This window comes from Dasypus novemcinctus, chromosome 13 (genome assembly GCF_030445035.2).
Source record: "Dasypus novemcinctus isolate mDasNov1 chromosome 13, mDasNov1.1.hap2, whole genome shotgun sequence".
NCBI classification, from domain to species: Eukaryota; Metazoa; Chordata; class Mammalia; order Cingulata; family Dasypodidae; genus Dasypus; species Dasypus novemcinctus.
Window position 1 is genome coordinate 87,364,024 of NC_080685.1, and position 18,693 is coordinate 87,382,716.

Below are 18,693 nucleotides of genomic sequence, written 5' to 3' on the forward strand. Positions count from 1 at the left end.
GCTGCAGCTGCGGCATCGAGCCCCCAGGTGGCGCCAGCCTGCTGGCTTTCAGGCGGGCTCTGCCCGCCAGCGGGGCACGGTCCCTCTACCTTGCTGGATCTGGGAGCAGGGATCAAAGCGATCTCTGTGCTTTAAACTTGGTTGAGGCTGCAGGCAGAGGACACTCAGTTAATGGAAATCACACCTGCTTCTCGGGGGTTAGGTCATGTCCCCTCAGTGAGGAGGCTCCTCACTGCCTACAGCTCCCCATCCCACCATCCCAGCCGGCAGTAGAGCCCTCCACAGCCTCATCCCTGCTCTCCAGGAGCAGGGGTGACGAGGCTGACTCTGAGTTCCAGATCTGGTAATGCCCCTCAGCTGTGCGGGCTTGAACAGGTCACTTCCCCTTCTTGGTCTCAGTTTCCTTGAGAGCAGAATGGAGTAGAGGAATTGGGGGCCTATGAGAGCTTTGAGGTCATTTCCAGAGGGTCTCCTCTAGGTCCCATGGGACCCTGTGGCTGTCCCCAAAGATGAGAGGGTCCAGAGCCCCACTGTCCATGGCCCATCGCTGCCCACCTTTTCTGAACCAATGCAGGTCCCTGACACGCTGGGTTTTGCTCGCCTTGGGTGTCTTTGCTTTCTTCCTTTTTTTTTTTTTTCCTGGATGAAATTCCTGCCAGCTGGGAAGGAAGGAGGGAAGGGGAGCGAGCCTCAGCGTAGAAAGTTTCCTTGACTCCTCCTCCGCCTGTGTCTCCCTCCCTTGCCAAGCCCAGCCTGTGAAACTGAATAACGAGGATCACTCAACAATGCCTGCCCCTCTCTGACTGCACTGTCCCTGCGCTCCCGTCGCCGCCGCCAAGCAGAGCCCGCGGGGCGGTCCCCACCGACGGCAGAGCCCGCCGGGCCGGCCCCGGCATCCGGAGGCGCAGCCGCGGCCACCGCGCCCGTGAGCGCGCGCGCCCGCCCGCCAGGTGCCCCAGCCGCCCGGCCGCAGAGATGCCCAGTCCGCCGGGGCTCCGGGCGCTGTGGCTTTGCGTCGCGCTGTGCGCCTCCCCGTGCGCCGGCGGAGCCCCCCAGCCCGGCCCGGCCCCCGCCGCCTGCCCGGCCCCCTGCCACTGCCAGGAGGACGGCATGATGCTGTCCACCGACTGCTCGGAGCTCGGGCTCTCCGCCGTGCCGGGGGACCTGGACCCCCTGACGGCTTACCTGTGAGTACTCGCCCCGCACGTCCCTCCCTGCTCCCGCCTGGCCGCCTGCTAGCGCCCTGCCCAGACTCGTGCTAGCGCCGGGACGGACCTCAGTCTAGGGCACCTGCGGGCGCGCTCGGGCACGGACATTCCTGGGAGAACTCTTCCTGCTCCAACCAGACGGCTGCAGGACTGCGGAGGCAAGAGGCTGAGACTAAAGCTCAGACAAGCAGAGCCAGGGCTTCTCCTATCCCCGACTTGGTTTCCCCGGGGGTCAGGGTGCCGGTGGGGTCAGGTGTGGAGGTCAGGCTCGTGAGGCGGCCTTTGGACCCTGAGCAGGAGGGGCACGAGGTTGGCTGCTGCTGCTTCTCCTCTGGCCGCCTTTTCTCCAGCAGTGCCCAGGAGGGTGGCTCAGGGCAAAGCTGACGGAACTGGTGGTGGAGCCGAGGCGGGGTGGCTGGGGATGGTGGCTGCGGAGAGGAACAGTCCCCTGCCAATGGCAAGGAGATCAGAGCTGTCACCTGAGGCTTGGTGAGGCTTGGTGCTGGTGGAGAGGGGCCTCGCCCACTCTTACCTCTTCAGAAAGGGACCCTGCCAGCACTGTCTCCCTTCGCTGAGGCCTCCCAGCTCCCCCAGGGGCCTCCCTGAAGTCATGTCCCAAGGGGCCGGGCTGGAGACACTAATTTGTGGGCAGGCGCCGAGGCTGAAAACCAGAGAACCATTTTTAGACTCTGAGTTGGGGTGAGATGGCGCGTGAAGGGGACCCTCTTGGGGGCAGCTGTCCTGAGGGAGGCTCAGAGGACACCACCCCCCCTCCCAGATCCTGAGGGCCGGGGCCTCTGGCTGCCTGTCCCTGGGCAGGAGAGGGTGTGAGGGCAGGGTCCAGACCACCTACTCCACCCCAAGTCCTGCTCTGGGGAAAGGAAACCTCCTCCAGGCATCCCTCCCAGGCTCCACCAGCCTCTTCCTAGAGGAGGCAGAACAGGTAGAACAGGGGACCAGGGCCCCGGGAAAGGGTCCTGGAGCTCCTGCTGGACTGAGAGACACCATCATGGATTTGGAGCTCCAGGACTTCCAGGGAAGAGGAGAGCTGGGCTGCCCTGACTAGGGACCCGGCAAGAGTTTGTTGAACTACTTGGGACCAGTGTTACACAGCATCCTGGTGGGGTGTGGAGGGCCCTTCCACGGGGTTCCCCTCCCAGTTCCTCTGTCCCCCTCCACTCAGAGAGGCACAGGCTCTGGGGAGGGGAGGGAGTGGAGGGAGAAAATATATCTGTATTCCAGAAGAGCTAATTGAATCCTTCACCATCTAGGGGATGACGGGAGAGGCAAACATGGGGACACAAAAGAGCAAAAACTGCTCTTCGGAGCCTGTGGAGCGGCGGGGTGCTTCAGCAGCTGGCAGAGGACAGACACTGGCTGGCCCGTCCCTGCTACACCTGGACAGCCCCACTCTTGGCTGTTGTTTTATATTTGGGGTACATAACACTGAAACCTTTGAAGACAGGAATCTGTGGCTAAAAAGCATTTCGAAATGCCTCCTCTAGAAGCCTTTCTCTGGGGGAGCAGAAGGAGCAACCCTTTCCCTTACCTGGATTGAGGGGCCAGAGGCCATAGGGCCTTCCAGAGTTTGATTGGTCCATCCTCCTATCCCAGCACCCAAGTCTTTCTAGACTAACCAGTGTTCCTTTTCCTGGAAGGACTTGGGGAGCGAGAGGTACACTCCTACCTTTGGCATCCAAGGGCCCCCATCCCTGTTGGTGGAAAATCTTTCCCACCACCGTGCCACAATTCCCCCAGAGCTGTGAGTTTGCATTTGGGTTCAGTGGGGGTGGAAGTTTCGAGCTGGTCCTGGGTCTCCCTACCTCTTGAAAAAACCCCTTTCTCCCACGCTTCCAATTGTGCCTCTGAGAGTGGGGGAGGGGAGGAGAGGGAGTCTGGGTCCTGAAGCGATGTGGGAAATTTAGCAGTGGGGTCTGGAATATCGCAGGGAAGTGGGGTGGGGCAACATCCCCCAGTCTTGGGCTGCAGAGCATTAGCGGGGTCCCATCTGGACAGGGAATGCCAGGTCCCTGCTAAGGGCAGCTGTCCTGAGGGTTGCTCAGAGTATGAGCCTCTGTCTTTGTCCTTCCAGGAGGTCAGCCCAACAGCAGCTGATGGTAGAGTGGGGGCGAAGGGCGTCATTGGGAAGAGCCAAGGCAGGGAGGTCTTGGGGTTCCTTTTCCTTCTCAGGAACATTAGAAAGCAGCCAGCCTGGCCTTGCCCCATGCAGCCCAGCCAAGGGACGTGCCCAGCTCTTGCCTCGGACTGTGAAGCTTTGTGTCCTAAGGTCTAAGCAGCAGTGCCTCTCTCTCTGCTTGATTCCTTCCTAACTGCTATTTACCAAGGGTCACTGAACTCCTTCAAGCCTTGGGTTCCTCATGTGTACATGGAAGACACAGATGCCTGGGAGGAGTAACTGGAAAATATGTCCGTGTAAAGTTCCAGCACGGTACCAGGCACTGAGATGGTGGTGTTATTAACGGGACTCTTGTTGGGTGCCCAGTGGCGGTGGGGGTCAGTCACCTGGCCTCTCCCTGCAGGAGGGAAAGGGAGCCCAGTGGGGAAACATTTGAGGCGGGAGGAAGAGGGGTGTGTTGTGGGGAGTCGCCTGTGAGAGGCTGCTGCTACATCAGTGTGCTTGGCTAGTTCAAAATGCGGGGCCCAACCAGTTGGTGAATGCTGGGGTTTGGGGTGGAGAGAAAGTGGGCACTTAGGTCCTCCCCACACAGGGTTGAGAAGGTAAAAGGCAAGGTTAAAACACTTGGGTACAGGGAATGGATGTAGCTCAAGAGGTTGAGCACTGGCTTCCCACGTATGGGTCCTGGGTTCGATCCCTGGTACCTCCTAAAAACCAAACCAAACCAAAAAACCAAATCTCATTAGGGAGTAGGTGTAGCTCAGTGGTTGAGCACCTTTTTCCCATGTACGAGGTCCTGGGTTCATTCCCTGGTACCTCCTGGAAAACAAAACAAAACCCACTTGGGTGTGCAGGAAGGGGCATGCCAGAGGGTACTTAGAGACGCTTAGAAGGATCTAGAGATTGAACCATAGAAGGCACCAGAAGATACCCTATGCATTCCCTGAGCCCAACCCTATAAAATTTACTTGGTACCTATTCCCCTGCCCCAAGGCGGTGAGATTCCCTCCTAAGCAGCATCTTTTACCATGCAGACGTACCCCGCTCCCTCTGTCGTGGTTCTAGGGGATCCCAGAAAGTCTTCTTTATGTTCAACTGGTATCCCTTGCTTTGGCACTCAAGTCCCAAAACTATTTCTACTTTTGGAGGCCAATGCCAGCCCTGCTTAACTGAGGTTGGGAGGACAGACTTCAAATACCCTCTGTCCTTTCAGAGCCTCTTTTCTTCTTTTTAAAATCTCCTCCCAAGCTGTGGTCTTAGTGAGGCTCAGCGAGATTCCTGGGGTCAGGACATTTTTCCTGGGTCAGGTGTGTTCTGGGAATGGGTGGGATCTAGGGGCAGATGGAGCCCCGAGCTCTGAGGGCGATGATAAGGCGTGATACCCCTTGCTATCCCGTCACATAGGCACGCAACGAGGAGACGTGAATGTATAGAAGGCAAAACTAGTCCAGCCAATAATACCCAGAGTTGTCCTCGAGGAGGAGAACCGGGGTCGTTACTCTGAGCCCCTCCTTTCATTCCCAAAGTTGAGGAGAATCAGGAAACAGGGTGACTTGGTCAGCTGTGGTTATCCCTAAGCATCCCTGTCCATCAACCACTGCCACTGGGGCTAAGGGAGGGCCCCTCTCCATGCAGCCCCATGTCAGGATGCTTGTTGCCCTCTGGGACTGCACCCCTTTTAAGGCTGCCTGTGATAACTACGGAGGGTCTCTGAAAGTTGTTGTTGTTGTTGTTGTTGTTGTGTGTGTATAATTCAGGGTAACTTGTATTCTCTCCATCGCTGCCTGGGGATGTCCGTGGCTAATGAGATGGAGGCAGGATACAGGGGAGAGAGCGAAGGGGTTGAGAGTGTGGGCCCTGGCCGCAAGGGAGCAGGGGCTGAGGCATCAGTGTGAATCTAGGTCAGGAATTAGCCACTCTGTGACTCAGTTTCCTCATCTGAAGTTAATACCTACCTCACAGGGCTAATGCATGTTTTTACTGCGATAATGTTTGTAAAGGGTTTGGAAGTGTCTTGTCCATGAGAAAGTTTAATGAATGTTAGCCAGTGTTGTTATTTGGGTCACCAAGTCCAAGAAGCTTAAGTCATGGAAGTCTTCCTGGAAGAGGACATCCTGGAACCAGTATTGGAAGGAGAAGGTCTTAGTGCATCATGGGAGGGGAGGGGAGCAACAGATGGAAACTCCAGCCTGCTCCCCAACCTGTTCTAGATGGAGCCTTGCACAGGCTACGGTGTGAAGAAGCAGAGGCGCACCTGGCCTCTGTGGGAGAGAGCCAGCTTTGGGGGCTGTGTGAGCCGGATGTGTGCCAGTTCTCCTCTCGCATCTCATCGCTCCCCTTCCTGGCCCTGTCTCAGTTTCCTTTCTACCAGAGGCTAAGAGCCTGCCTTCCCATTTCCCCTGAAACTTGTGATTTGTGAGTTCTAATCCCTAGTCCCACAGTTACTGTGTGATCCTGTGCAAGTCCCAAAACTTCTCTGGGTCTCAGTGTCTACAAGTTTTGGCTAAAAATTGAAGAGTGGGAGAAGCAGGGAGAAATCACCTCTGCCTGATGCAGGACAGAGAAGGCTCCCCAGGGAGAAGTGCTTGGCACGGGGCAGTGTGGGCAGGGAAGGAGAGAAGGGAGAGGATCCAGCAGCACCCAGACCTGGGCCCGGAAGGGAAGGATGAAGGCGGGGGGTGGTGGGAAGGAGTCCAGGAAATGGGGTCTCCTGGGGACCTCCTGTGCCAGCCTTGCTCCACAGTGGGGCCTGGGGTACCGGCTCATCAGAGGGCAGAGCGGGGGGGGGGGGGGGGGGGCGGGGCGGGGGCCTGGAGGAGGGTGAGTGTGTTGGGGAGCCAACTCCCCAGTTCAAAGGAAAGGCAGGAAACAGCCCTAGGCCAAAGAAAAAGGAAACCTCTCGGCTCTGGCAGTAGCGGGCACGGGGTGCGGCCGGGCGGGGCGGCTGGCAGAGGAGAAGAAAGCCTGGCTCGGAGCAGACTTGGCCCCCGGCCCGCCCCCACTCAACCCCGCCTTCTCCCCTCTCCAGGGGCTCTCAGCCCCGATGGCCCCACCCACGATGCAACCTGCTTGCCACACTGACCCGTGCCCACCAGGGAGACAGACAGACAGGGCCCGGGAGAGGGCGTGGGAGTGGGAGCTTGCACCTGTCACAGTCACGGGTGAGGGCTCCGGAGTCGGTGCGCCTGGGCTGGAGGCTCAGCCTTGCCGCTGATTGGCTGTGTGCCTTCCCGCAAGTCACCTCCCCACTCCAGAATTTCAGTTTCTTCACCTTTAAAATGAGAACACTAATTGTATCCACCCCAAAGGGTCACGAGGAGGAGTAAAAGAGACCAAGAGAGCGAAGCTTTCGTGTAAGGGCTAAAAATTACTATTAATACTTATTTTTCTCAATGTCTTCAATTACAAACGAGCCAAGGCCCAGAAAGGGCATATAACTTGCCTGAAGAACCAGAGCTCCTTCTGAGAAGGTGGGGATTGGAACCCCAGGGCTCTCCCAGGCCTGGGGTTTAGGGTGCTGGAGCCCCATCAGATGGCCCTTCCCTCCCCCCTCCCCTCCTTCCTTATGGAGCCCCCTGCCCTCCTCCCTCCTCCCCCCTCCCCTCCTTCCCTACTTACAGAGCCCCCTCCCCCCCTCCCCTCCTTCCTTATGGAGCCCCCTGCCCTCCTCCCTCCTCCCCCCTCCCCTCCTTCCCTACTTACAGAGCCCCCTCCCCCCTCTCCTCCTTCCTTATGGAGCCCCCTGCCCTCCTCCCCCCTCCCCCTCCCCTCCTTCCCTACTTACAGAGCCCCCTCCCCCCCTCCCCTCCTTCCTTATGGAGCCCCCTGCCCTCCTCCCTCCTCCCCCCCTCCCCTCCTTCCCTACTTACAGAGCCCCCTCCCCCCCTCCCCTCCTTCCTTATGGAGCCCCCTGCCCTCCTCCCTCCTCCCCCCCTCCCCTCCTTCCCTACTTACAGAGCCCCCTCCCCCCCTCCCCTCCTTCCTTATGGAGCCCCCTCCCCCTGACATCCAGGGAAATGGTCTGCCACTGGGCGGGCTGAGGAGGACGGGATCTTCCTCCAAGGCACGCCTGGAAGAGAAACGCCAGGCCTGGGGCCTGATGGGAAACTCCCCAGACAGGGAAGGGCTTCCGGTCAGCATGGTCTGGAGGGCTCAGCTCCTCCACAGAAAGGGAGTTCCTCGGAGTTCGAGTCTTGTCTGGAGGGGCTCACGGCAAGGAGGGGGTGAGGGGGGCGTTTGGGGTGGCTGCGCCATCTCTGCCCTGGGATTCCCCACCGACTGTGTCCCTAGCGGCCGTGGGACCTTAGGCTGCGACGCACTCTCCCGGGCGCAGGGCCAAGGACAAGGCGTCCTGCCCGGGCTCTGGACACCTTACGAAGGTACGAGAGATGGGGGTGGGGACGTTTCTCCAAGCCCTCCTCCCACATTGGGAACGGCAACTTCTTTTAGCCAAACTGGAATGGGAATCATGGGCTCAGGCATCCTCAGAATTGCAGGAGCGCTTTTGTGTTAGCCTAGGCCTTCGTTAAAAAAAAAATGGGGGGGGGGTCCTCCACTTCTAAGGACAATTCAGGTCTCTCCTCCCGCCCTTCAGACGTGGGAGAACAGGTCCCAGGAGGAGAAAAACACCAGAGAGGCCAAACTTGGGCAGCGAGCAGAGAGTTATTTTGGAAGCAGCGAGAGGACACGGTAGGGGGGAGCGCTCAGGGTTGGCACTGCGCCCCCCCGGAGCCCTGCCAGGGCAGGGCCGGCTGGCCGGCGGGCAGGTGGGGGCTGGGCCCCGCCGCTCAACGCCAGGGCCGTGCCAGCGCCGAGGGTTCCCGCGTCCCGTCCCCAGCCCTCTCTTGTCTGCCACTGCCCTCTCTCTCCTGCAGAGGTCGGTGCCCCGTATCTGGAATTCTCCCCACCCCTGGGGGCCGGGGTGCCCTCGGATGAACGGTGAGAGGTGGAGTCCGAGGCCAGTGCCAGGGAGGCCCCTTGCGCCCGGCTTTCTACTTTCTCCCCTCTGCTCTGGCCCAGTGGAGATGCCCTCCTGGCTGAAGTTTTCACTTCCTGACCTGTGATCTTCCTTCCAGGAAGACATTAGATCCTCAGGAAGGTCCGTTGTTGGGACCCATCAACTGAGGCTTCCCGCTGAGCCCAGGGAGACATACCTAGAAGCTGCCCTCGTCCTGGTGTTTTCTGCCTTAACCAAAACAATAATAAACAACACTTAGGGAATGACTGGCTATGCACTTTACCTGTATCACCTCATATAAATCCTGTGAGGTGCTAGTGTTTTAGCTCCACTTTACAGAGCAGGAAATGGAGGCTTTTAGGTGCTAAGGAGCTTGCCCGAGGATCCCAGCTAGTGGTCCCTGGTGTTGGGACTTCAGCTCAGGCAGTCTGGCTCCTGACACTGTCCTAGACCACCCCTCTAGGGGTCAGAGCTGCAGGGGCTTCTAAGGGGATGGGCAGGACTCTGGGCAGGTGAAACTTCCAGGCTGCGTAGCCCCTCGAAGCCTCTTTCCGGTTGCCTGTCTTTCCGGGGAGGAATCAGTGGCTTCCCCATCCCCTGCTCTCCCTGCAGAGGTCTCCAGAAGCCTCGCCACCGGGGTTACCTGGAGAGGAAGGTGTCCGGGAATCGGGTTGGGGGAGTGTGGCGATGGCGGTCAGCGTCGCTGAGGATCTCCTATATGGCAGGTCCTCTGGGGCGTGGGGGCATTATGCCTGGGATGGTCAGGCAAGGCGCCAGGGCAGGGGAAGAGCGACTTGCCCTGGGTCCTGAAGGACCGGGAGCGAAGCTGGGCGCAGGGCCCCTGGGAGAAAGGGACGATGAGCGCCCCGAACTGGACGGCGGCTTTTGCCATTCTTCGCCGCAGCTTTTCTCTCCCACTCTGGGGCAAAATGTTCCAGAGCAGGGTTTTCTGCCTTTTTTCTCTTTAGGACACACATTAAAAAAAAACAAAAAACAAACAAAACCCCGCACAAATAAACAAAAACTATCCAGAGAGGTTGCAGCTGAGGTAAATCAACACGGCTGCTCCAGGCCAGAGGCACTCAGCCAACCCCCCCACTCCCCCCACAACGTCCATCCGGTAACCCCAGAGGCTGCGGAGACCATTTTGCCACACCCCGGAGCTCTGCTGTAGAGGAAAGGACTCATATTTGCAGTCCAGCAGGCTGGGGTTGCGTCTGGGCTCCAGCACTGACCCATTGGATGGCCCTGTGTGGGTTTCTTCTCTCCCAGACTCAGTTTCCTTAGCTTTGAAATGGGCATGATAATACCAAGCTCTGGGAAAGGCATTTGTAATTTGGCACAGTAGTTGGTATACAGTAAATGCCCAATACATGGGAACTATTGTCATTACCCATTCTAGTCTACCCTTGGGAGGTGTGCTTGAAAGGAGAAACTGAGGCAGGCACAAAGTGGCCCTGCCTCTCACCCACTCAGCTCTGCTAAGATAGGGCTCTGGTGAAGGGAGACCCACGGGGCAGATGCTGGGGCACAATTCCCCTCACCCGCCCCCCTGCCGCCACCCCCTCGCCTCTGCCCTTGGAGGTGCTGGAGGAGGTGGGGGCCCTCCTGGGTGTCCAGGCTGAGGCAGGGTGGCAGGGGGTGCTGAGTCCTTCCTTCCAGTGTCAGGAGTTGGATGTGGTCCCCGGGCGTGAAGCCAAGGCAGATGGACTAACGGAGGGACAGAGGGAGGAGCGGTGCAAGGCAATGCTGTCACCACCTGTCACCCCTGGCGGAGACATCTCTCGGGTCCCTGCAGGGCAGGGAGGGGATGCTCCCTTAGGAGGCCTGTGGCGGAGCGGCAAATGGGGACCAAGCCTTTTCAAGTTTACCTCAGCTCCCTGTGTGACTTGCAAGTTTGAATTATCCTCCCTACCTGAGTTTCCACTGGCTCCTGGAAAAGGAGCTGCTGGCCAAGAGGCTTTTTTAAAAAAAATTAATTTTTTAACTGTATTTTTTGAACATACACAGATCACAAAAAATGTTACATTAAAAAATATAAGAGGTCCCCATATACTGCTCACTCCTCTCACCCCACTGCTCCCACATCAACAACCTCTTTCATCCTTGTGGCACATACATTGCATTTGGTAAATACATTTTGGAGCATGCTGCACTGCATGGATAATAGTTTACATAGCAGTTTACTCTCTCCCCCAGTCCATTCAGTGGGAGGCTTTTAACACCTGCTATAGGCAGGAAGCCTTCCTAGGCTGACCTGGTCTGAGGATTCCTTTCTCCAGGTCTCTGGGCTTCTCCCAGAGGAAGAACAGTGCATTTCAGTGGCATGTCCCTGACAGAGAGTGTTTAAACCCGATTGCCGCTGCAGAGGGTTCTAGTAACACCTCCCCCATTGTCAACCGACAGTGATAATGTCCCTAATGTCCCGGGGCTGTTGTGAGGAGCAAACCTTGACTCATTCATTCATTTGACAAATGTGGTGGATTGAACGCCTGCTGTACGCAGGACACTGTGAGAAGTGCCAGCTCCTGCATCTCCCTACACTGCCTCCTGTGAGGCAGGTACAGTTAGCCCCTCCTTCAGGTGGGGTGAGCGCCAGGGATGGAGCGAGGCTTGGGGACTCCAAAGCCCATGCTCTTTCCTCTGTCCTGTGGGGGCTCCAGGGGGAGCTAAGACAAGCAGACAAATAACAGGACACAGGGAAGTGAGAAGGGCCCCCAGGCAGGTGCAGTAAGGGCAGAGACAGGGGCAGAGAGGAAGGGAGGCGCAGATCTAACGGGTGAGCCCTGGAAAGGCAGCTGCGTTGAGAAGGAAAACCCCAGGATGCCCAGCTGGAAGAGCTGCACCGATACTCATTTGTGAGAAGGGATCATCCTCTCGCCCCAATGAGCTGTGTTAAAGATCCTGCCTGGAGAGTGCTTAGCCTGTAGGGGAAGTTATTTCCCCTCCTGGGACAATATTAGGCAGTATTGCAGACCTTCTGTCCGTGTAGAGTGTGTGTGTCCATTTGACAGGGGGTGTCTCTGCCTCATTAGATTTAGGGTTCCTTGAAAGCAGAAGCTGTGTTTCTTGTATCAGATGGAGGAAGGAGCTCTCTTAAAAGTAGGGGTGATGCCTCTCCCTTCAGATTGGACACTTCCTAAAGTCAGGGCCTCTGCCTTGGGGTGGTTCCCTTTTCCTTAGGATCACATTACCCCCTACACCCCCCCACCACTCCCCCCACACTCCCAGAATGGGTCTCTGCCTGCAGGGGGCGCTCTGTCCAGGGCTAAAGGAGTACAGGTGCATGCATTTTGGCTTTTCTTCCTCCTGCCCTCTGCAGATCTGGGGCAGTTCAGGGGTGTGGAGGGGTTTGAGGAGGGGGAGGCTGGATCAAGTGTCCAGGATCCTGAGCGCTGGGGCAGGAAGGGGCCGTAAACTAATCCCCTGCCTTTGTGGTGGACGGAGCAGATTAGGAGGCTGGGAGGAGAAAGAAAGGAAGGGGACTATTGTCGAGGACAAAAGCAAGAGAGAGCACCAATTACAACAGGGCCTGGGCCCCGCCCCCACTTACCTGGAGAGACCAAGAGCCGGGATGGGCCCACCTCTCAGACCCCCTCGGACCCCAGCTCCCCAGGCAGTCACTTCAGCATTTGTGAGCTGGGTGATTCGGGCCAAGCCCCTTACCCAGGGCTGGCCCCAGGGGTGTGTACCAATGCAGTTGCACAGGGACCCAGGTTAGAAGGACCCTGTGCGTAGGTTAATGCCCCGCTGTCACCATCTTACAATTCTTAAGAAGTTTCAAGGGGCCTGCATTTGCCTTTTGCATGGGGTCCTAAAAATTAAGTAGCCCGTCCTGCCCTCACCTCTGTGAGCCTCCCATTTGTCGTCTGAGCAGATACCACCTGCCCTACCTCCCAACCCAGTGGGTCATAAATTCAAATAAGACCACTTGTTAGGGACGTTCCCAGTGGTTCCTAACATGCCTCACAAGCGGCTTCTGTTTCCACAATCCTGACGGTGGCCCCTTTTGGTCTGAAGGATTTGGGGGCAGGGGTGGGCAGGGGTGGGGCCATAAACTAGAAGAGGCAGTCTTATGTCCAGATGCGCTGGATTTGGCCCCTGGGCTAGGAGGGGGCTGGCATTGCTGGGCTCCCCGGGCTGAGCCTGGTTCCTGCAGGGGGCATGGGGTTATGGTGTGCGCTGCACAGAGGGGAGCTCAGGGTGCGCCCAATTCTTGGTGCTTCTGTGAGCAAGGCAAGGGTCAGGCTCCGGTGGGCAGGGCCTTTGCTTGAATGTGCTCCTTGCACTTTTTTCTAGTATGGGAGGGTTGTTAGATGTACAAAATCTGGAGCCACCCACCTGGGTTGATATCAAATCTTTTGCCAGTTCTGGGTTTTAGGGGAACAACTTACCTTCATTGTGCCTTAGTTTCCCCACCCTGGGAGGGTTAAATGAGTTAACCAATGGAAAGTGCTCAGAGCTGTGGCTGCACACAGTAGCCGCTCTGTGAGTGTTGGCGACCAGTATCCATTTCTTCAACCAATGAACCTTTATTGAGTGTCTACTCAGGACTGGGCAGAGCTGAGCTAGGCACTGGTATTCCCAACCCCTGACCCAGCAAATGCAGTCCTGGCCTGACTGGGAGGACAAATCTTTAGTAAGACTGGATGTGAGCCCCGTGGACTCAAGAAATGCTCCCAGCGCCTTTAGCGCCCTGCTGGCTCAGCCCCTCTCTGGAAGCCCCCACCATCCTGCTGCAGCTTTACTCTGGAGTGCCGAGTGGGGGCTGCCGAGTCCTCTGTCGGTGCACCTGGAGTCAGGACTTTGGCCAGAGTTCCGTATTTGTCACCCACTTGCTGAGTACCTTTGGGCAAGTCTTCTGGCTTACTTCTTTGGGCCTGTTTCCTGTGGGCTGATAGTTCCTAGCGCCAGGATATTAAAGAGACAAAGGATCCTGTTGAGTAAAGATGCCGAGGGGAGAGAGAGAGAGGAGTGCGAGTGAGGCAATGGAGAGGAGACCGTGGGACGAAGGAGGTGCCAGGGTCCCCTGAGAGTGGCAGCGTCCACTCCATGAGACTTGGGATGGGGGGGGGGCTGGGACAGGGCCTGGCCGTCCCCAGCACCTAGAGGGCTGCATGCCCAACCAGAACAAGGCCCCCCATTTACTATGTGCAGCCAGCGGAAAGAGGAATGCCCACCCCCCCGCCAGCCGACGCCACCGCCGCCCTCGCCTCGCTGCCCGCTCCCCTCCTCTGAATGCAGGAGCCCAGGGTGCCGCCGCCCCCTCTGCCGGCCCTGCCTCCACCTGCCAGAAAGAATTAACCTCGGGGTCCAGATTGGCATGGGGGCACGCAGGCACCATGCGGTGGGACCTGGGGGACCTGCTGGGGGTGCGGCTTGGGGTCAGGAAATACCTGGGCTACCCCCTGAGCACCGGCCCGCCCAGTGCTGACACAAGGCCCTGGAGCCGGCAGGGGGGCAGGAGGCGGACAGCACAGTACGAGGGGCAGCTTGGCCAGCCTCCTTAGAAGTCCTGCTTCAGCCGCCTGCGTCCAAACTGATGGGCAGACAAGTGATTCAGGATGCCACCACTTCCTCTAGCGTTTGACTCCAGGAATGTGATCCCTGGAAGTTCTTCCAACTGTCCCTGAGTTTCCTTCTTGTTTGGGTCAGAGGGGAGAGAGCCAGTGGCTGTGGTTTGTCCCGGAGGGACGGGTGGGATGAACCGGATTTCACTCTCCCAGAGGAAGTGAGCCTGGCCCCCAGAGGCCACCCTGGAGGCAGGAGGTGGAGGTCCCCAGGGCTCCTGGAGGGTCTGCCCAGGGTGGAGCAAGCCGAGGGCCTGCATCTGCTCCTGCGCGGGGAGCACACATCCCCGCAGCCTCCCCGCCGCCAGCACTCTGAGAACCAGCCCTTCCTGAGCAGTAGAAAAAGGCACTGTTGCGCCCAGTGGCCCCAGCACATCAGGAGGGGGCAGAGTTGGTGAGAGGAGCAGGGGCAGGTTTTCAGCCTCCAGTGGGTCCCTGGGCCAGGCACCTTGTGGAAGCCACAGACTGTACACTCTCTGGGTCAGCCTGGTCAACCCTTAGCGAAGGAGTGATGAAAAAAGTCATATTCCTAGGGGGCTGCGGAAAGGAGAGTTTATCCATCTAGAAGATAGTCTACCATCTGACCACTCAAAGCATGGTCTGGGGACCAGCAGCATGAGCATCAACGGGGAACTGTTAGAAGTGCAGATTCCTGGGCCCCACCCCAGAGCCCCTGAAGCAGAATCTGCATTTTAAAGTTTGCCAAGCACTGCCCTAAAACTTATCCCTGGAATGTCAGACCTCAGCTGAGTCTCTGGACAGCCACCCTTACCCCACTCCTAGAACTGCGTTCACCTAATTGTCCTTGGTGATACACCATTGGTTGATATCAAGGGCTACAAGAGCAAACCTCATGAGCATCACTGGATTTACTGCAAGGGGGTGGCTAAGAAATGGGTTCAGACCAGAGCCCGCAGCAGTGGGGAGGAGTCTTTGGGGGGAATTTAGGGAAGCATCGGCCTCGCCTAGGACGTAAGGGTCTGACTGAGATGTTGCTTCCTCCAAGAAACCTTCCCTAATCCTTCACCTCTGGGGAAGGGAGCCTCCCCTCTGTGTGCCCACCTGGGTTCCAACTCCTGTTTGCCTTCTCTGTTTCCCAAACCAGGGGGTGAGCCCCAGGAAAGCAAGGCTTGAGCCACCAGTGCTTCCCTGTTAGCACAAGGGCCTTGCGCCTGGGTGCTCAAAACTATTGGTGGAAGGAGTAAAGGATGAATGGATGAGTGTGTGAATGAATGAATGAGTAAACAAATGAATGGCCAGGGCCAGGGGGCGCAGAGCAGATGCCAACCCATGCTGGTGCAGAAGGTGCTTCCCCGAGGGACAGGGTGGGGATGGCACTAACCTGGCTGCCCTGCAGGCAGGAGCCCGACGTGTGGCATCCAACCCAGACGGCTGCGGTGACCGAGTCATGCTGGGGGAGCCTCTCAAGCTGCCCTGGCCGGCTCGTGGTCAGGCTTGGGTTTCATTAGGGTGAGACATCTCTTCTATAAACCCTTCCACTTAGAAGCTTTTTGCCTTTTCTATTCATTCTCTTTATTATTAATTTTTTTTTAAAGAAAACTTCCTTTGAAAGTTTCCATCCAGTTTCGAATAAGCTAAGATGAACAAGCTAAGTTATCCCGAAGCCTGCGCGGAGGGCGTGCGCTAGTGACATCAGGCTTTGGTTCTTGAGGCTTCATGATGCGCCTGACATTTGCCTAAGCTCTGAAGAGCAAAGATGAGCAGGCCTCGAATTCTGTGTCAACAGAGAGCACCTTCTCCTGTGTGTGTATGTCTTAAAAGGACATTTGCCATTGGATTTAAGGCCCACCCAGATAATCTAGGATGATCTCCTCTTCTTGACATCCTTAATTATATCAGCAAGGACCTTTTTTCCCTCAAATAAGGTGGCCTTCACAGGTTCTGGGGCTTAGGAGGTGGACATGACTTTTTGGGGGCACCACTCAGCCCACCACACCACCCTACCTCACCGCCGTCCTAAGCAACCCAGATCATGGCCCCCCTTTACGAAGCTCTCAGGCCCCCTTCAGAGGGCTGTGTCCCTCTTGGCCACCCCAGACAAGCTTCCTCCAGGAAGCTCTCCTTGATCGTCTCCTGACCCTTGGGTACTTGAGATTCCTCCAGCACTAATGCTCAAGGCTCTCAGCTGTCTGTCCTTGTACCTTTCTCCTTCCAGCGGAGGCTTCCTGAGGGCAGGAAGTGTCCCCTCCTTCCTCTCTTCTACATGCACCAGCTCCCACGCACCTCTTCCTGGGCTCCGCTAGGACTCTGACACAAGGACACTGGGAACAAGGACTTGGGCCAAAGGCACCTGTCCAACAGCGTGCAGCCCCGGCCAGACCATGAGGCCTGGTAGAACCCTGGGGCCCAACCCTTTCCCATGCACCCCACCCCCACCTCTGACACTGCCCCCCAGAGGGGACGGGGCTCCTCCCTTGTCCAAGGGCCTGTGGTTGTCCTGGGGACACACACAACACTGGGGGGCGAGGATCTTGCCTTTCCCTGGAGGAGGCGGGGACAGGAATGCCTTTGGCTGGGGACCCTGGCTGGAGATCAGAAGATGAGAAGATCAGTGCTGGGGCAGGTGGCACTCACTTGGAGGCACCAGAGAGAAGCAGCAGCTGGTGCCTCCTAAGGGCAGGGCTGACCCAGGATGCCCTCCCCTCCCCGCAGCCCCCAGCCTCCCCGCCCATCGCTGTCCTCACCTTCCAGGGCTGCCTCTTATGACCAGGGGCTCTGGAGCCGAATTTGGGCAGGGGAGGGGTCCTCCTGGTGCTCGTCAGCTGGTGGGCATAGCATAAGCCCCTGCACATGGGGTTTCCCACTTAAACCTCACAACACTTCCCTTAGGAGGTGCTATTATATTACATTTTAGAGACAGACACGGAGGCACAGAGAGGAAAAGTAACTGCCCAATAATAAACACGTGGTAAGCGGTAGGACCAAGATGCAAACTCCTGCAGTCTGACCCCAGGGTCCACAAACTTAACCACTACCTTTAATGGAAAGTGGAGAACTGTTCAGTCTAACTGCAGCATGTGAGAGTGAGGTTAGACGTCAGGCAGGACTTTTTGCTGGATAGGGATGCTAGACCTTGGCTCTTGTCTTTCTACAAGTATGAGGAAACAAATAGGCAGGGAATTGGGGAAAGGAGTGGGTTGATGGGGCGCCAGGCAGAGGGAAGGACGGAGGTGACCGAGAGGAGAGGATCAGCGCAGAATACTCGGCATGCAGGGACGGCTTGAGGACTAGGCATGCGGAGCCTCAGGGGCCGGAGGGCGCCCTGAAGAAGGAGAATGGGGCGGTGCGGGCGGGGCAGGACCTGCCTCGGGGCCCGGCGAGCAGGGTGCTGTGCGCCCAGGTGGGCTTGGGGGAAGGGCGCTGGCCTCTGGAAAGTTCCACTGGTCCTCGCAGCTGGCACCCAGAGGCCAACGAGACGGGTGTGGCCCTCTGGGACGGCCTTAATCCCCCTCATTGTTCCCGGAGCTCTCGCAGCCTCCCCACTTCCCGGCCGGTTCAGCCCCGAGGCAAGCAGCAGCGGGCAGGGAGCAGGCAGCGGGGTGGGGCGGGTTGGGGCTCGAGGGTGGCCCCGAGGGCGCTGAGCGCAGTTCTGCTTACGAGGTAGTGTGTGTAGCCCGGGTTCCACAGAGTGGATCGGCTAGGCTGGGCTCTGCCACTTATTAACTATGATTTAGGGGAAGTAACTTGATATTTCCGAGTCTCCGTTTCTTTCGTTTAAAATGTGAAAAAAATAATGTTTCACTCCCAGGCCTGCTAAAAGGATTAAATTAAATGAGATCAGCGATGTGTCAGAGCTCTATAAACCTGCAGAAGACATTCAAATGGAGGGGATCCCAGGAGACACAGAGGGGTGGGGTTGGATGAAGATCCCTTACTTTGACATGAGAGGAACCTTACTTTTGCTGAACCATTCTGCTGCAAAACGGGTCAGTAAAGCTTCTAGCAGCAGTGTCTGACCCATCAAAGGCATATGGTATTGGTATATTATTGCCTGAGACGTGCTCTGAACTTGAAGTTTCCGCTCTTTTCCACTAGATGCAAATTGGGACTGGGGATATGGTCCAATTTACGAAAAAGGCTGGCGGGGCCCCTTGGTGCTGCCGTGGCTGGAGTGGGTGGGTGGCGTTTGGGTGCTCTTCAGCGTGCACGGGTGGTGGCAGCCGAGGCGGCTGTGGAGGGGTGCTGAATTGAGTCACTGGGATGCCAAGGGGAGGAGGGTGTCCTGATGTAAGGGGAAGCCTTCCATCTGGGGTGTGGGGTGGGGGAGTCTAATAGCGGGGCCTTTCTCTGGTGTTCCACCCCAGACACACCCCATCTGTTTTTCCGGTGAAATAAAGGCAGCCGTTCAAGGAGCTTCAGCTAAGCAAACAGAGCTCAAGCTGTGGTCTGCACACAGAGCAGACTCCACCTTTGTGCTCCGGGTGCCTTCCCCGCTCTTTTCACCTGTGTCCCCCCCTCTGCTCCCCACTCCACCCATTCCTGTCCCGGGGTGCTCCGGCGGGAGCTCAGATCTTTCCTGGTCTGAGGAGGGAAGCACGGTTCTCACCCTTGGGGAGGTCTGGTCTAATGGGAGTAAACAGCCCTTCTCTCTATGGTGCTTCCAGTCTGATACAGCAGACAGAATTCCCACCCACACAGACAACAATGGCACCCTTCTCAAAGAAGCGAGAGGTCGGGATACAGGTGGAAAAGAGCCAGCAGGTCAGAGGAGACCAGAGTCCCGCAGGATTGAGTGGGCAGGCCTGCAGATGCCCAACCCCTGCCATGTTCACCTGCTGGGCCTATTGGGCCTTGCTCCCG

The 18,693-nt window shown here is 57.6% G+C and overlaps 1 protein-coding gene across 2 annotated transcripts in view; it reads left to right on the forward strand.

Annotated features, from left to right (window-relative positions):
- The first annotated feature begins 897 nt into the window (after positions 1 to 897).
- The window catches only part of LGR6 (leucine rich repeat containing G protein-coupled receptor 6), a 119,172-nt gene continuing 101,376 nt past the window's right edge, over positions 898 to 18,693 (forward strand). Inside the window, exon 1 of one of the 2 annotated variants that reach the window (XM_004481921.4) lies at positions 898 to 1,187. In XM_004481921.4, coding sequence (XP_004481978.2) covers positions 976 to 1,187 — 212 coding nt within the window. In that variant the 5' untranslated portion in view covers positions 898 to 975. The remainder of the gene's footprint in view (positions 1,188 to 18,693) is intronic. The other variant, XM_058274962.2, reaches the window with a different exon arrangement.